The sequence below is a fragment of the Schistocerca gregaria genome, chromosome 1 (genome assembly GCF_023897955.1).
Source record: "Schistocerca gregaria isolate iqSchGreg1 chromosome 1, iqSchGreg1.2, whole genome shotgun sequence".
Taxonomy (NCBI): Eukaryota; Metazoa; Arthropoda; class Insecta; order Orthoptera; family Acrididae; genus Schistocerca; species Schistocerca gregaria.
Genome location: NC_064920.1, coordinates 214,932,356 through 214,948,055, shown reverse-complemented (window position 1 = coordinate 214,948,055; position 15,700 = coordinate 214,932,356). Strand labels below are relative to the sequence as shown.

Sequence of the window (15,700 nt, the reverse complement as noted above, 5' to 3'; positions counted from 1 at the left end):
ACACTGGACTCTTATTCAGGAGGACGACGGTTCAATCCTGTCTCCGGCCATTCTGATTTAGGTTTTCCATGATTTTCCTAAAACGCTTCAGGCAAATGCCGGGATGGTTCCTTTGAAAGGACACGGCCGATTTCCTTCCCCATCCTTCCCTCACCCGAGCTTGCGCTCTGTCTCTAATGACCTCGTTGTCAACGGGACGTTAAACAATAATCTCCTCCTCCTTCTTGGCAATATTAAGTGCTGCTGTGTGTAATGGCAGAGTACAAGTAAGGTGAGGGGATAGAAGGAAGGAATGGAAAGGCCAAAAATTGGTGCTACATGTGTACAGGAAAATAAAGTCTGGATAAACTGAATCAAAGAGAGAAATTAGATAAAAAAAACATACTGGCTATATGTGCAAAACTACGTTCATAATGTAGGCATATTTTATCAGTAAATGTGCCTGTAAGAACATCACTGTTTACATGTTAAATACCATTATTTAAATGATTAGTGAATGAATAAGCTAGCATAGGAAGAGGAACATAAATCCAAACATCAAGGAAGGAAAACACTTGAACTTACGATGGCAAAAGTGCAAAAAGTAAGAAAACAGAGATAGAGCAAATGAAAGCCTAGCAAAGTTCTAACACTGAAATATGAAATATGCTGGAGAAATATTTGCTGCATAAAAAAATGGATGTTGTTATATTCACTAATAGGAAATGTAGTGCCCAACATCCAAGGGAACTGCAGAATAATCATTGCCATACAAGGTAGCTGGCTCACACTCTTGCAGTGTATGTACTGAGAGCATTATTGCTAAAACACTTAATGCAATGAATATGACATCAAACATATAATAAACACTTATTAAAAGAATTTACGCAGAGTACTCAGCTTTAAGTGCTGCCAGTGTGCATGGCACACACCAAATCCTATGTGCTAACTAATGTAACATACTGAGAAGAACAATCTAATCTGTAGAGTTCTTTCTGAATTTCTCTGTATGACCATTACTAAATTTGTTCTTTCAGTCTGAATTTCACTAGACACTTGACATTTAACTGCCTAACAATCACTTGTAAATAATGGTTTGCCATTATGGGGTCAACTGTTGATCTGCATAAGCCTATGGTAACTGTAGACTGGAACTGCAGCTTACTGAGTGTGGGCAGGTCTCCATTTATTCATGACTGGTGAAATAATTTCTGTCTGCACTTTACTTTGCCAAAGAGGAAAGTACTTCTAGCTATGCTCTGTGGCAGCTGCCATCACGAGCAGTGGATGGCTCTCTCTGTCTGTAGCTCTCATAGCAGAAGCAGAAATAGGTTTCAGTTTATGAGTGCAATTTGAGTGGCAACACAGTGGAACTGATTGGCACGTACTGTGAGTTTGTCTGCGTGATGGTGCCCTCTTGTGATATCGGTGTGTACCAGTTGACTGTGGACACAGTATCTCTCTGCAGGGAGGGGGAGAGGGGGTTGATGAAACTGGCTTCATTAGCTTCATGCTTCCTTGCTTGCCAACAGGCGAATTTGGTGGGTTCATAGGCTGCTCCCGCTGACATATGCACACAGCACTGGAGAAAACCACCATCAAAACCCCAGTGAGGACATAGCCAGCCAATTGTTGGGCTGCTTCAATGTTCTTGGGCTCATTTGTGGGCTGTCACGTGTCCTCCACATCCATCTAATCACCACTGGTAGACTGCAGCTGGTCGCTGCTGTTGGAGATGAAGTTACTGGCAGCTGCCGGCTGCATCTGTAGGTTTTTCAGACAGATGGTTGCATAGAAGTCTCTTATGATTCTGAAAAAGAGGACAGCCTAGGAGTGCTGCCTATTTGTGCACAAGCACGTTGCTGCTGAATTTGATTTTTGTGGAATGCACCACCTTCTTAAACATTCAGCCTAAACATGACGTTGCCGAGCTGCTGCATGACTGTGACTGACTGAGTGGTACCCAACATTTCTTTCCGTACTTATGCATCATTATGAGTATTTGTGACTCACTTATGTGATAAATATTTTGTATTGTCTGTTGTCGAAGCTCAGTTTTTCAGCTGGAGAGTCTGAATCATATGGAGTGATCTCTTCTGAGAGAGAGAAATCAGTAAAGCATTGCCTTTGTTGCACTGCTGAGTGAGCTTTGTCATGTGCTACCTGAAAGTTTGCACGAATCTTATTGAAAGCCTGTTGGCTTCAGGGTGAAATGGTCTGGTTTTGAAGTGTGAAATGTCATTTCTTTTGTAAAAGTTTGAGTTCCTGACATAAAAATTGAATGCCGTTGTTCGTGACAGTTGCTTCCTTCAATCCTTCATCGGAGAAAATGCTTGACAGTGTCTTAATTGTTTTCAGTGAAGTAGTCAATGACATTTGAACATTTGAATTACAAATGGAAATTTGAGAATGCATAGATGACAATTAGCCAGTAGTTTCCAAAACAATGGTCCTGCAAAGCCGATGTGTAGGTATGACCATGTTTCATGTGCTTGCGGCCACAGAAAATATTGTCGAGGAGTAGCTGACTGGTATGTTTGATGTAAATGTCATAATTTTGATGTCTTTTACTGTATTTTTCTACTAGAAATGTTCTCTGGCAGTGTGTTTGGTATGTACTATGGCCAAGTGACATTGATGTAGCATTTGAAGTACTTTGGATCTAAGCACCAAATGAATAACGACTTGCGTCTTTCCCGATTCTGTATGTTCCAAAATCACATCTTTGTACACTGTTAGAATATTTCTCATATGCAAGTAGGATTTAATTTCAGGTTGATTCATCAGGCTTTCTAGTCAAAGACCACTCTGGTAGAATGTACTGTTTAATCTTACATAAAACTGGATTCTGTGGCACTATCTTCGCACTCAAATTAGAATTCAATCAGAAATTTTTCACAGTATCCTGACTGATCAAATCTAACAAAAAAACAAACATCTGCTGATGAATCCAAGTTTTCATTCTACCCTGTTGACATTTGTGAAATCAAATCTTTGTTAATATGTTGGGCAGTGGGCCTGAAAATTATTTCATAATCACAATTTGACAAAAGTGGCACCCAGCATTGTAATCATTGACCTGTCCTGGAGGGAAAATTATTGTTAGATCCAGAGTAGCCACCAAAGGCTTATTATGGTCCATAAGCAGAATGAATTTACAACCATAAATGTATACATGAAACTATTAACTGCAAAAATAATTTTAGGGGCCTTCTTATCAGTCTGTTCCTCTGTGTATCTGTCAGAGTTTCTGATGTGAATGCTATTGGCCTTTCAAAAACATGTTATGGATGAGATGAAATGGTGTCGATATGGTATTTCAAAGCATCTGCTGCAGTTATTAAAGTTTTTCTCAGATCATGTGCCATAAGACATTTGACCCCTAACAAACTTTGTTTCAGTTAATGAAATGCATGTTGACGCTCAAAGTGTTCCAATTCCATTTTGTGCCTGTGCATAATAATTTGTGAAGTGGTCCACTTATGGAAGCTTCATGTGGAATGAACTTTCTGCAGCACATTAACTGTCCTAATAAGGCTAAGTAATTGCTTGATGTTTTTTTTTTTGGGGGGGGGGGGGGGTGTTGAAGCTTTTATAGTTGCTCCAATATGTTGCGGCATTTGCCTAATGCCTTTTGGAGGCAGAATGTGTCCTAAGTATTGCACTTCATAGTGTAAGAATATGAACTTGTCTCTGTGATGTTATAAATTTACCACTCGCAAAATTTTAAAGGCAGGTTCCAAATTATGTATCAGTTCGGGATTTTTTCTTGCGACATTGATGTCGTCTAGGTAGTTCACAGTGTTTCGGACTTTCCAAATTACTTGTCCTAAGTATCACTGGAATGGACTTGGTGCAATGGCAATCCAAAATGGTAAGGTCTTGGATTGGTATTGACCAAACGGTGTCTTTGTAACAATGAAGCTGTGTGGTTCATTGTCCAAAGGTATTTGTAAACAAGCCTCCTTCAGATAGAACTTTGAAAAGTCAATACCACAAACTAATTTAGACATTTCTTCCTGTTTCACCGAGCGAAGTGGCGAAGTGGTTATCACACTGGACTCGCATTCGGGAGGACGACGGTTCAATCCCGTGTCCGGCCATCCTGATTTACGTTTTCCATGATTTCCCTAGATCACTCCAAGAAAATGCCGGGATGGTTCCTTTCAAAGGGCACGGCCGACTTCCTTCCCCATCCTTCCCTAATCCGAGCTTGTGCTCCATCTCTAATGAACTCGTTGTCGACGGGACGTTAAACACCAGTATCCTCCTCCTGCTCTTCCTGTTTTGGAATTGGATAAGAATCAATAATGGATTGTGCATTGACTATTGTTCTGAAGTCTTTACATTTCCATGATGTGCCAATCAGTTTATGTACTACCACAAGGTTTCCCACTGGCTGCCGGTAAAGGGTTCTTTGGTACCATTTTGTTCTAGGTCAGTGGGTAATGAAGGTTGAGGCCAGGAGGGTTACGGGAACAACCTCCCAAAGTCCCACCGTCTGGCCACAGAGGAGCATTCCCCTCGTAACTCAGTACCATCCACGACTGGAGCGACTGAATTACATTCTCTGCCAGGGTTTTGATTACCTCTCCTCATACCCTGGAATGAGAAATGTCCTGCTCACTATCCTTCCCACCCCTCCCAGTGTTATTCCGCCGTCCACCGAACCTGCACAATATACTCATCCATCCTTACCAGCCCCTGCAGCCAATCCCTTACCTCTGTGAGAGACCTAGATGCAAGACCTGTCCCATGCATCCTCCTACCACCACCTACACCAGTCTGGTCACTAACATCACCTATCTCATCAAAGGCAGTGCTACCTGTGAAACCAGGTCGTGTGATATACAAGCTAAGCTGCAACCACCGCATTGCATTCTATGTAGGCATGACAATCAACAAGCTGTCTGTTCATATGAATGGCCACCAACAAACTGTGGCCAAGAAAAACATGGACCACCCTGTTGCTGATTACACAGCCAAACATTATATCCTTCATTTCAGTTACTACTTCACAGCCTGTGCCATAGGGATCCGCCCGCATCTCGTGGTCGTGCAGTAGCGTTCTTGCTTCCCGTGCCCAGGTTCGATTCCCGGCGGGGTCAGGGATTTTCTCTACTTCGTGATGGCTGGATGTTGTGTGTTGTCCTTAGGTTAGTTAGGTTTAAGTAGTTCTAAGTTCTAAGGGACTGATGACCATAGATGTTAAGTCCCATAGTGCTCAGAGCCATTTGAACCATAGGGATCCTTCCCACCAACACCAGCTTTTCTGAATTGCTCAGGTGGGAACTTTCCATGCAATACACCCTACGTTCCCGTAACCCTCCTGGCCTCAACCTTCATTAGTCACTGTCCTCATCCATCCAGCCCCTTCCCTGTTCCCATTCCAGCACTACACAACTGTCATTCCACCACCACACCCAGTGTGTTTATTTCTCTCCTTTTCCACTACTCCCCCCCCCCCCCCCCCCCTCCATGCCCTCCCCACCTTTCCCCTGCCCTCTGTCTAAACTGCAGCACTTCACTGTCCAGCACCCCCACCATACTATCTCTCCCCCTCCCTGCCCTAGCTTCCTCCTTACCTCCACCCAATCGCCACTCCCATCATGCACTGGTGCTGCTGCTTGTAGTGTGGTTGCAGTTGCCGGAGACCGCAGTCGTGTGTGTGAGTTGTGTTTGCAAGTGTGTGTGTGTGTGTGTGTGTGTGTGTGTATGTCTATTGTTGACAAGGCCTTAATGGCCAAAGCTTTAATTGTGAGAGCCTTTTCGTTGTGCCTATTTGCGATTCAGCATCTCCGCTATATGGTGAGTAGCATCTTTTCTTCTCATAATATTGTTACATTCCATGCTGGATTTTCCATTGTCTGATTTAGTTAATTAAATTCTATGAGGCTGATGCTGCAAAACTAAGTACTGGGCATCGGCTCAATTTTTATAAGGGACAAATGAAGCTCTCGTTTTTCAGAAATATTCAGGTGGTTTCTTTGATCATAATCTAATTACCAGCAATAAAGCCTGATCCCACAAGGTATCAGGCTTTTTTTGCCTTAGGTTTTCATATCACTGCTAATCAAACATATATCTACTTTCTTCATCATATTTAATTTCTAACAGTTCTTCTTGGCAAGTTGTATCACCCTCTTCATTACTTGCAGTAAAACTAATTTCCATCCAGTCATACACTTTCAGTTTCAAAATATCTTCAATTTGTTTTTCCATGCCCAGTTTAAGTTTACTGAGATGACTATTCAATCTATCTATATCCTCTGGAATTACATAATCTTTTATAGAGGATAATTTGGAAAGTGATACAATCTTGTCTTCAGTAGGTTATAAGGAAGTAGTTCAGTGTTTTCAATAAACAATGACATAATACTTTGGTTACCTGTAAGACTATCTTACCTTCTTGAAGCTGCAAATTGACATAATGAAATGTGTTGAATATACCTACGAAATAAAAGTCATCTTCCTTTCCTGCTTTTACCTGGTGACACAGATTGGTATAATTATAACTTTCAAAAATGGCATGACACTACTATTTAATGCTACAAAATTCGCCGAAGATGTACCCTTTCACAGCCACTGAGCTTCTGTATCTGAAGGAAACCTACTAACATCTTCATTACTGTCCTGACAAAGCTGTTGAAGCTTCCAATCACTTTTTGAATTGCATTTGATCTGGTTTATGGCTCGAATGATTATAGTTAAGGATGAATGGAGACTTTTACTTAGATATTTTCCTACAAGATGTTAACTGTGCATCCCACAGTGAATACATGAAACATCCTTCAATTAAGTGACAAATCCATGACAGTGACCTACCATTGATGTATGCAACAGTATTTCAGAGGAATATTATTTTTTGTAAAGTATGATTTCACAGGATTAAGATAATCCAGTGAGATTTATTGTGAATAGCATTTCTTCTCAAAATGTATTGCTTATGTCAAAATAAAAAGGCATGTGCCATCAATAAAGCATTATTATCTACAATACTAGACTTGTTGACTTGCATGGAAAATGAATAGTTTTAAAGAATATGTACAAGGTTTCTTCCAACATTAATTGCCATTTCTTCACTTTGTTACTTTGCTGTGCTATCACTTAGGGACAACGTTTTTAGAATTCCAGGTGTACTCTGGCGTGTTACTATTGAGGTAAATCCATCTATAGAGGGTGTTATTACAGTTTCTCCAATATTATAGTTTTCACCACTTTTTGTAACCAATTGTAAAATGCAATAAGCGGCAATTAAGCCAGTTCCATCCATTGCAAGTTGCTTCTTAAATGATGCGCTTGTTGTTGAACACTTTATAACTTTTTGTGTATTTCCGGACAACATGTGAGTATATCCTTGACATTTGAATGCTTTGTAGAAAGATATTCTCGCAAACGAGTTGGCTTCATTGTCTTATTTAATAATATTTTATGACATAATAAACACAGTGGATGTTAAACTTCCTGGCAGATTAAAACTGTGTGCCGGACCGAGATTCGAACTCGGGACCTTTGCCTTTTGCGGGCAAGTGCTCTACCAACTGAGCTACCCAGGCATGACTCACGTTCCATCCTCACAGCTTTACTTCGGCCAGTACCTCGTCTCCTACCTTCCAAACTTAACAGAAGCTCTCCTGTGAACCTTGCAGAACTAACACGCCCGAAAGAAAGGATATTGTGGAGACATGGCTTAGCCACAGCCTGGGGGATGTTTCCAGAATGAGATTTTCACTCTGCAGCAGAGTGTGTGCTGATATGAAACTTCCTGGCACATTAAAACTGTGTGCCGGACTGAGACTCGAACTCAGGACCTTTGCCTTTCGCGGGCAAGTGCTCTACCAGGTCCCAAGTTTGAGTCTCGATCCGGCACACAGTTTTAATCTGCCAGGAAGTTTCATATCAGCGCACACTCCACTGCAGAGTGAAAATCTCATTCTGGAAACATCCCCCAGGCTGTGGCTGAGCCATGTCTCCACAATATCCTTTCTTTCAGGAGTGCTAGTTCTACAAGGTTCGCAGGAGAGCTTATGTTAAGTTTGGAAGATAGGAGACGAGTTAATGACAGAAGTAAAGCTGTGAGGACAGGGCGTGAGTCGTGCCTGGGTAGCTCAGTTGGTAGAGCACTTGCCCGCGAAAGGCAAATGTCCCGAGTTCGAGTCTCGGTCCAGCACACAGTTTTAATCTTCCAGCAAGTTTCATATCAGTGCACACTCTGCTGCAGAGTGAAAATCTCATACAGTGGATGTTGTTTATTTACAAAAGATTCTATGAAATCCACCTTCAGATACTCTGGTAAATTGCCATGAATGTGTGTTTTTTTTTAAACATGGGCTCACAGTATTTCACAATTTTTTGTTTGAAGCTGTAGGCATGTGCTCACTCTCATAGATCTAACTGAACACTGACCAGTGCAGATGCGCACTGTGGATTGTGTTTGGGGTGGTGATGGTAGCAGCTACCAGCTCTATGTATTTATTACAACTGGGTGGTGCGGGAGAAGATGTCCGAGCTATTCTGTGATGAGGCTTTTTGTGTTTGTTGTCACACTTTTAGTACCATGTAGTTTCACTTATGTTATGTGAACTAAACTTATGCATGGGCAATACAAATAGTATGTCTTCTGAAATGTGAACTGCCTGGGGGAATTTTATGAAAATCTAATGAAATTTTTTTTTACTGGTCTTACCACATACTGCCCACTATCAAAAGTTGGAATGCCGACTAGTGGTTAGTAGGGGCTAGGTTGACTACTACTCATCTAGGCAGTCAAGTTCCTGTTTGACTTTATCACCTAACATAAAGCTAATAGTGCATATTCACAAAATTTTGGCTCAGGCTTTGGCTTCAGTGTGATGGGTGCCTTCTAATTTACAGTGCTATTTGTTGCTTCTGAAAAAAAATTGTCTTATTTCTGCCATTATTTTTGTAACCATTCAGTTGGAACATCAGTATGAATCTGATTTAACCCTTCACAGATTGTGAAGCTTAGTGTATTGAAGAGACGAAGGCCCACAAATGTGTTGCTTTCTGTGAATGTAGAAGTTCTCTGAATCTTACCTGTTAGGTCAATACGCTGAAGTACTGCTTGAACTTCCATAAAGTTAACATTCATTAACAATGAGGAAAAAGGTTGGTGAGTGTGGGGACACACAAATGTGGACAACTTTCCATTTTGTGTCTCAAGGAATTGAGTTTCATAGCTGTATTGCCTTGAGATGAATATAATTTTTCTGATAATTTACGTATGTTATTTGAAGGTAGCATTCAATGATCTCAAAGTTTATGGGAAATCTAAAAATAACCTCATGCACACTGTGTCCGCTGCCAGTCTCCATGAATGTCATCACAAAACAGTCTCTGCTGCCAAATAGAGTCATCCATTGGTTGATCAGACAGCACAACCAAATAGATTGAATTCTTTCTTCTGACATAAAACATTCTGAATTTTGTTGCTAATCCACTAACCTTTGCTAATTTTGCTAATTTCTTATATCATCTTCATCTCTCTCACACATTGCTCCCACTCCTGTAAACTGTTGACTGGTGTTTTGTAAATTGCTCCTACCCCTTTTATCTACCTTTATTTTTACAATTTTGTGGCCTATAGATAATTTCTACTATTGTTCTATTTTTTTAAATTTGTGCTTTAAGCAATATCTCTTTTGTAACAATCTTTTTTGATAGCTTCTTCCTTCATAATATATTAGCCTTTCTTTCCTCTCCACTTACATTAGAACTGTGTACTGTATCTTACCTTTTCTGTTACATTTTACTTGCCTGTAGTTTTTCAAGCCGACTCTCCCCTTCCCTCAAGATTTTTCTTCTGCATTCAATGTGGGCAACATCAAGTACATCTTGAAAAACAGAAATTGTGTGTGTCTTTCCAAGGCTTCCTGTGCTTTTGAAAATAATTTATAATGTGAAGCCAAGAAAGTACTGTCCTTGTTCAGTGTCTTCTAATAATAAGTTTCACTTTCAGCCTGACAAGTGATGACACATTCCGTCTTAAATCATCTTCAGTCCACACTAGACAGTGTTTTCTTTGTCTTTGCTTATTATATAAATTTCTTATATTCTTTGAAAACTGAATATGAGTAGATGAACTATGTTTACAGACATTCATGGTGTTGCTCCAATGAGGGTGCACTTCTGCTGCATACAATGGATGTTGTTATACCAAAGATCCACACTCCTGAATTGTGTCTGTTACGTGAGCAACTTGTCCCATATATGGAGCAAATCTTCTATTGCCTTTATGCACATCCAAGCAAAAAAGCAAAGGTATGCTTGCATTTCTGTTGCTATACTATTATTAATTATCATGTTTTTTTTGTGTGTATCATGTGTGACACTACCTCACTGCAGTTGAATAATATATTGAGATTAAACGTGTTATATGTTAGCTTTTACCTCCACACAGATTCATTCCATTGAGCAAAATATTTGTAACTGCTTGTGAAAGTAAAGATCTTTGGATGGTATTCATTTAAAATGTGCTGTTTAACATGAGATATTTTTAAATAGGTGGTAAACAATAAATGCTTGTAAAATACGAACTCCTGCAACATTGTATTGAACAGATGTGGGTATGATGTGTACAATTTTTTTCTTACAAATATACTATTCCTAAGGTTCAATGACATCTGCACTTTCAGGTTTAGGATAGTCAGAAAGGGTGTAAAACTGCTGTTGGTGAATAATAATAGCTGTTAGCACAGTAGTAATTGAAACACAATATTTGCAGTGTTTGCTCCACACATTAATTTAACTCAGAATTCCCTTTTTTTTTAAATTATGGTTGTGTCCTTGGCAAAGTTGTACTGTTGTTAATGACAGATTTAGATACATCCACAAAAGTATCCACTAAGATTTTAAATGAATAATTTACCTACTTTCCCCATTCATCCTAGGCACGCTACCTTCAGGATCATGGAGTACCCCAAATATCATTGACCTGGGAAAGGGCAGTGCAGATATTCCAGTTTTATAAACCAGTACAGCTGCCAGAGTTTGACTCATACAGAGTGGCATCAATAACAGCAGACGTTGAAGTCCTCTTTAAGCGCATCATACAGCTTGTGCCTCAGCAAAGTGACCCAGGTGAACTCTTAATAATATATTAACCTATATTTTATTGTTGGACATTTTTTCATGTGTATTTAAACCTTCCCAGTCTGAAAACAGGTAATGGTGCAGTTTCTGATATTATAACGTAGAAGGCTTGATTGGACCTTTTAGTTACAAAATTAGTCAAGTGCAATTAATTGCCTGACAATAGCATGGAATTTTACAATGAATGTTTTCATGACCAGTTGTCTTAGTTATTGTTAAATTTTCTGGGTTGTATGGTCATTCTCCATGAAACTTTTTTGTTTCTGGCATTTCATCCAGAGCTACACTGGACATCTTCAGAGACACTCCTGGTTCAGTTGAGTCTTGCTGACATTTAAAGATTTTTTAAACCTATGATCGTATACAGAAAATTTCATGTTAGTTGCTGGTGGCCCTCCATCTTGTGTGATCATGGTCCTGAAACTTTTTTGTTCCTAAAGTTCTGTCTAGAGCTGCATTGGATATCTGCAGAGAAGCTCCTGATTTGGCTCAGACTTTCTGAAAGTTTCATGGAGCATGACTTTGCAGCCCAGATCACCACCATCAACTAACACACAATAAATAAAAAAGCCATTATAAGTAAACAGAACATTATTTATAAAGAAACAGTATTTAGATACATAGAAAATTTTATGAAGGGTGGTTTGCCAACTAAAAATTCAACAACTTTGTTAATCTGAAATTCTGGATGACTTGCTATAGTTTTGATGTTCTTTCTGCATAACTTAACTTTCCTCGTTATAATAATTTTATCTGGAGGTGTTACAGTTTATGTGTATTTGTAATGTCCTTGTTTAATATATATACAGTAATTGTTATTTTATTTATTTTTGTGCAGTGAGTCCCATGTAAAGTTTTTATTAAATGACTGCATCACCTATTTCATGGGCAAGAAAATGTTACAAAATATTTCTCTTACTTTGCTCCTCTATGGTCATGGTTCTGGGAACATAGAAATCTCTTTTGGGTATTAAAATACAGAAGACACAAAAGTTAAAAGTTCAATTTCCCCTTTTTTATTTATTTTCCTTCGAACATCCATAATGTTTAATGCTTCAAGTATACATGTTTGTTACACTTCTTCACAAGATTACTTCAATTAATTAGCTACATAAAATAATAGTTAGTGTGCCACACATAATGGCAGATATTGTTAATGGCAGAGCTCATGAAAAAAGCTTCTGTTTCTTTTTGCTGGTGAATGTGAACTAACATATCTGGTGTTGTCTCCATGTTTGAAAGGAAACAGATAAAATAACACAAAGGGTGATATAAATCTTGGTATTATTTAATATAGATGACAACATCTATAAAATATCACATATCTATATGAATTTGAATTTGCTATGATAGAGATGCAAAATAAAACTGAGATACCACATATTAGGTATAGAATTCAAGCTATGTTATGCTGCCATAACCTACTAATTTCATGCATATTGGAGAAGTTGAAATATGTAGGAGTACATGAATTGTAACTTACTACATTTCAGAAATGGTGCACAGCAAAAGGGATAGCACAGATGTGTTCATTCCAACTCCTGTTACTACACAATCACACTTGTAGCAAATGTAAGGAATTTTCAAGTGAAACATTACAATAATGGAAATTTGTGATTGAAACAGCAAACAAAAACAACAAAAATGCAACCACCCATCTGCTGATGGGTAGATGAATGATGGTTGGCTTGTAGGCATGGATTAGCAAACTGCACTAGTTTCCTAGTAACAATACTCCCCCCACTGCTCTCGACCCAAACATAACTCTTGAAAAAAACATGTGACATTCAAGATTTGTAGATGTGAAAGTAGATTTTTTACTACAATAGAATACTTAGTTACTTTCACTTTTATGTGATCAGGCTCAGTGGACTGTATGCTGCTACAAGTTTCCTTCTCCATTGTCTTTTGTCCATCGCTGATGCAGGTCTTCATGGAGGCAATCCCTCCACCTTTTCCTTGGTCTACCTGGTGGCCTCCTGCCTGTGAGTAAGAAATCCAGGAGCTTCCTTGGCCACTTGTTGCCTTCCTTCTGACCTACATGACTAGCCCACTGTAGTTGCTTGCTTCTTATGATTCCTGTTATATTGGCATCTCAGTACAGTTCGTCTAACTCATGATTGCCTGATCTTCTATTCACTGTTGTTTGCGTTCAACACCAGATGAATGATCTCCCACAGTACTTATCTCTCAAATAAGAGAATTTTATAAAAGTCCTGCTTATGAGTACTCCATCCTGATGTTGTTGAATAGTCAGAACTAGATAATCTGTATATATTTAAGACAATTCTCATTTATTGTTCTGTCTCAGTTGCACAATTTTTTGATTCGGTACATGATTTGATCACTCTGGATCATCTTCAGATTGAAAATAAAACAAAACTGAATATGTACCACATAATATTTTACAATAGTAGAAAAGAAAATAATTGTACACAAATTTAAAATTTACCTAATTAAATGCATCAGCAATTTTTTTGTGTTTTTGCAACTGCAGTTAATCTTTTAAATAGATAGACGTTGGAGGTAGGGAGTGGAAAGGGGGAGGGAAATGGAGTGATACTGACTGGAGGAGGGAAAAGGAAGGAGGGAGGATGTGATGGGGTGTCATGAGTTTAAAAAGAGAGGTCATGTCAAAATTCTAGAATGTATAATTATGTAAAACTTGTCAATGAACACTAATAGTGTAAAACAATGTGTTTTTAAAATGTAAGAGATATAAAGTAGTGAAATTACAAAATGTATCGAGGGAAGATTGAGAGCGGAGAAAGAATGCAGAAAAGCTGTGTGTACAGTAAGCAACATTGCTCCAGAGTATGACACTGCTCATAGCCTCCAGCAATAGAGAATGACAAGAAGTACACATTTCCTATGATGTCTTTGTTTTGAAGTTAAGAATGATCAGTGTGGTTCCAAAATGGAGAGTTAGTTAAAATGCTATACTATTCATACAATGACTATAGTGACACCCCATATACAATGTGGTTGCTGGCCCCCTGCTTATACAGATGTGAAAGTGGCTGCCATGTAAAAGGCATTCAGTTCATTGCTGTACAAAGCAATGTTTCCACCTCATATCTGTTCTGAGAGTTAATCGTTTCTGGAATAGCAAGAGAGAGAGAGATCAAAAATGTAACAACATTACAATGCAGAGGGTTGAAAGCTCACTATAGTGTGGAACTTGACCATAACAAGGTTAAGGAAGCGCATGATACAGATCCGAAACAAAAACAATACCTTATATGGCAATGCGTTGAGCTCCAGCGAGCCAAAGCTGTATCGTAGCAATATAAAGATGAGGCCAGCAACCTTAAAGCAGCCCTTGTTCTGCCACAGTACTCAAAATGTGGACTCATAGGTATCACAGACATGTAAGAAGACAATTATTCACACATTAAATACTTCCATAACTCGATTAATAATTTAAATGGATATTTGGGCAGGAAGAATCATGTTTTTACATGCTTTTGATATTCAGCAGTGATAACTGAGGTGTGAAGATTAGAAGTGAATCAGGCTGAATGGTGTATCGCATTACATGCTACATTTGAAAAGTTAAATATATTATTTCAGTTAATTTTTTTCTTGTTACTTGCCGTATACCAAAATGTGTTAACAAGTAGCATTCTGAGAAAATAATGTGGTACTCCATTTTGCTATTTTTATATGCAATTTAATTAGTATATAAAATATCCTTATTCAAATCGTGGATCTTATAAATAAGCCTTTACATTGATCTGTGTAGTAACTTCATACAAACTTATGAAACTTGCTTTTGGTTAATGACTTAAAATTGTTGTATATATAATTATCAATTATGCTGCCTAAAATTACTTTGCTGCAGTGGCTTATACAATAAACTTTTAAATACCGTAGTTGAAAGAAATATCTGTGGAGTTCTTGTAGTTTGTAATAGTGCTGATTTGTGCAGTCTGACAGTCACTTGATTGTTATCTTATAAATTGAACTCTGTATCTTGCTATTTTCAGATTATATTATAGGTGTAAAAATATTTTGTGTAATATGCTCTTATAATGAAATTATTGTTGTGTGTTTGAATGTTCTCTTCAGTTCTCCTGGTGGATCGAATGAGCCAGTATATTGAGGGGCATGTGAAGGAAATACCATGCCCACCAAGTACTTATGTACGACTTTCTCCGAAGATAGCAAGCATATATTATCTTCTTGGGGATTATTATTTCAAAAACAATGATTGGGTTTGTAATTTACTATTTGCTATAACTTCCTCTTGTAAATGTATTCATGATCACTGTGTGCTCTAACTTTGTTTTTAATTTTAGCCTAAAGCAATTCGTCACTACCTGCTAGATGTCTGTGTTAACCCAATTCGTCTGGATTCTTGGGCAGGAATGGCACTGGCTCGTGGCAGTCAACTGGAAACAAGACTGAATTCTGTATGTACTTTTTATTTTGGTAACCTGTTGTTTGACAAACAATGTTAGATTACTCATATTATTCATGTTTGTACTACATACATACTCATTCTAAAGACTAACAACTTCTCAATGCAACCTCTCTTTTCTGCATTCTGAAAACTAATGACTTGTTAGTCTCTCTCTTCTGTCACTGGCATTTAATTTCAGTTCCA

General features: G+C 38.5%; 1 protein-coding gene and 1 non-coding gene across 2 annotated transcripts in view; one reads left to right on the top strand and one right to left on the bottom strand.

The window, feature by feature from the left end:
• Nucleotides 1-15,700, top strand: part of LOC126337005 (calcineurin-binding protein cabin-1-like) — a 237,068-nt gene that overhangs the window by 125,066 nt on the left and 96,302 nt on the right. Inside the window, exons 18-21 of the mRNA XM_050001253.1 lie at nt 10,095-10,260; nt 10,890-11,079; nt 15,163-15,308; nt 15,393-15,506. Of these exons, the coding sequence (XP_049857210.1) occupies nt 10,095-10,260; nt 10,890-11,079; nt 15,163-15,308; nt 15,393-15,506 (616 nt within the window). The remainder of the gene's footprint in view (nt 1-10,094; nt 10,261-10,889; nt 11,080-15,162; nt 15,309-15,392; nt 15,507-15,700) is intronic.
• Nucleotides 7,461-7,535, bottom strand: Trnal-caa (transfer RNA leucine (anticodon CAA)). The gene has a single exon. It is a non-coding gene; the product is annotated as a tRNA-Leu (tRNA).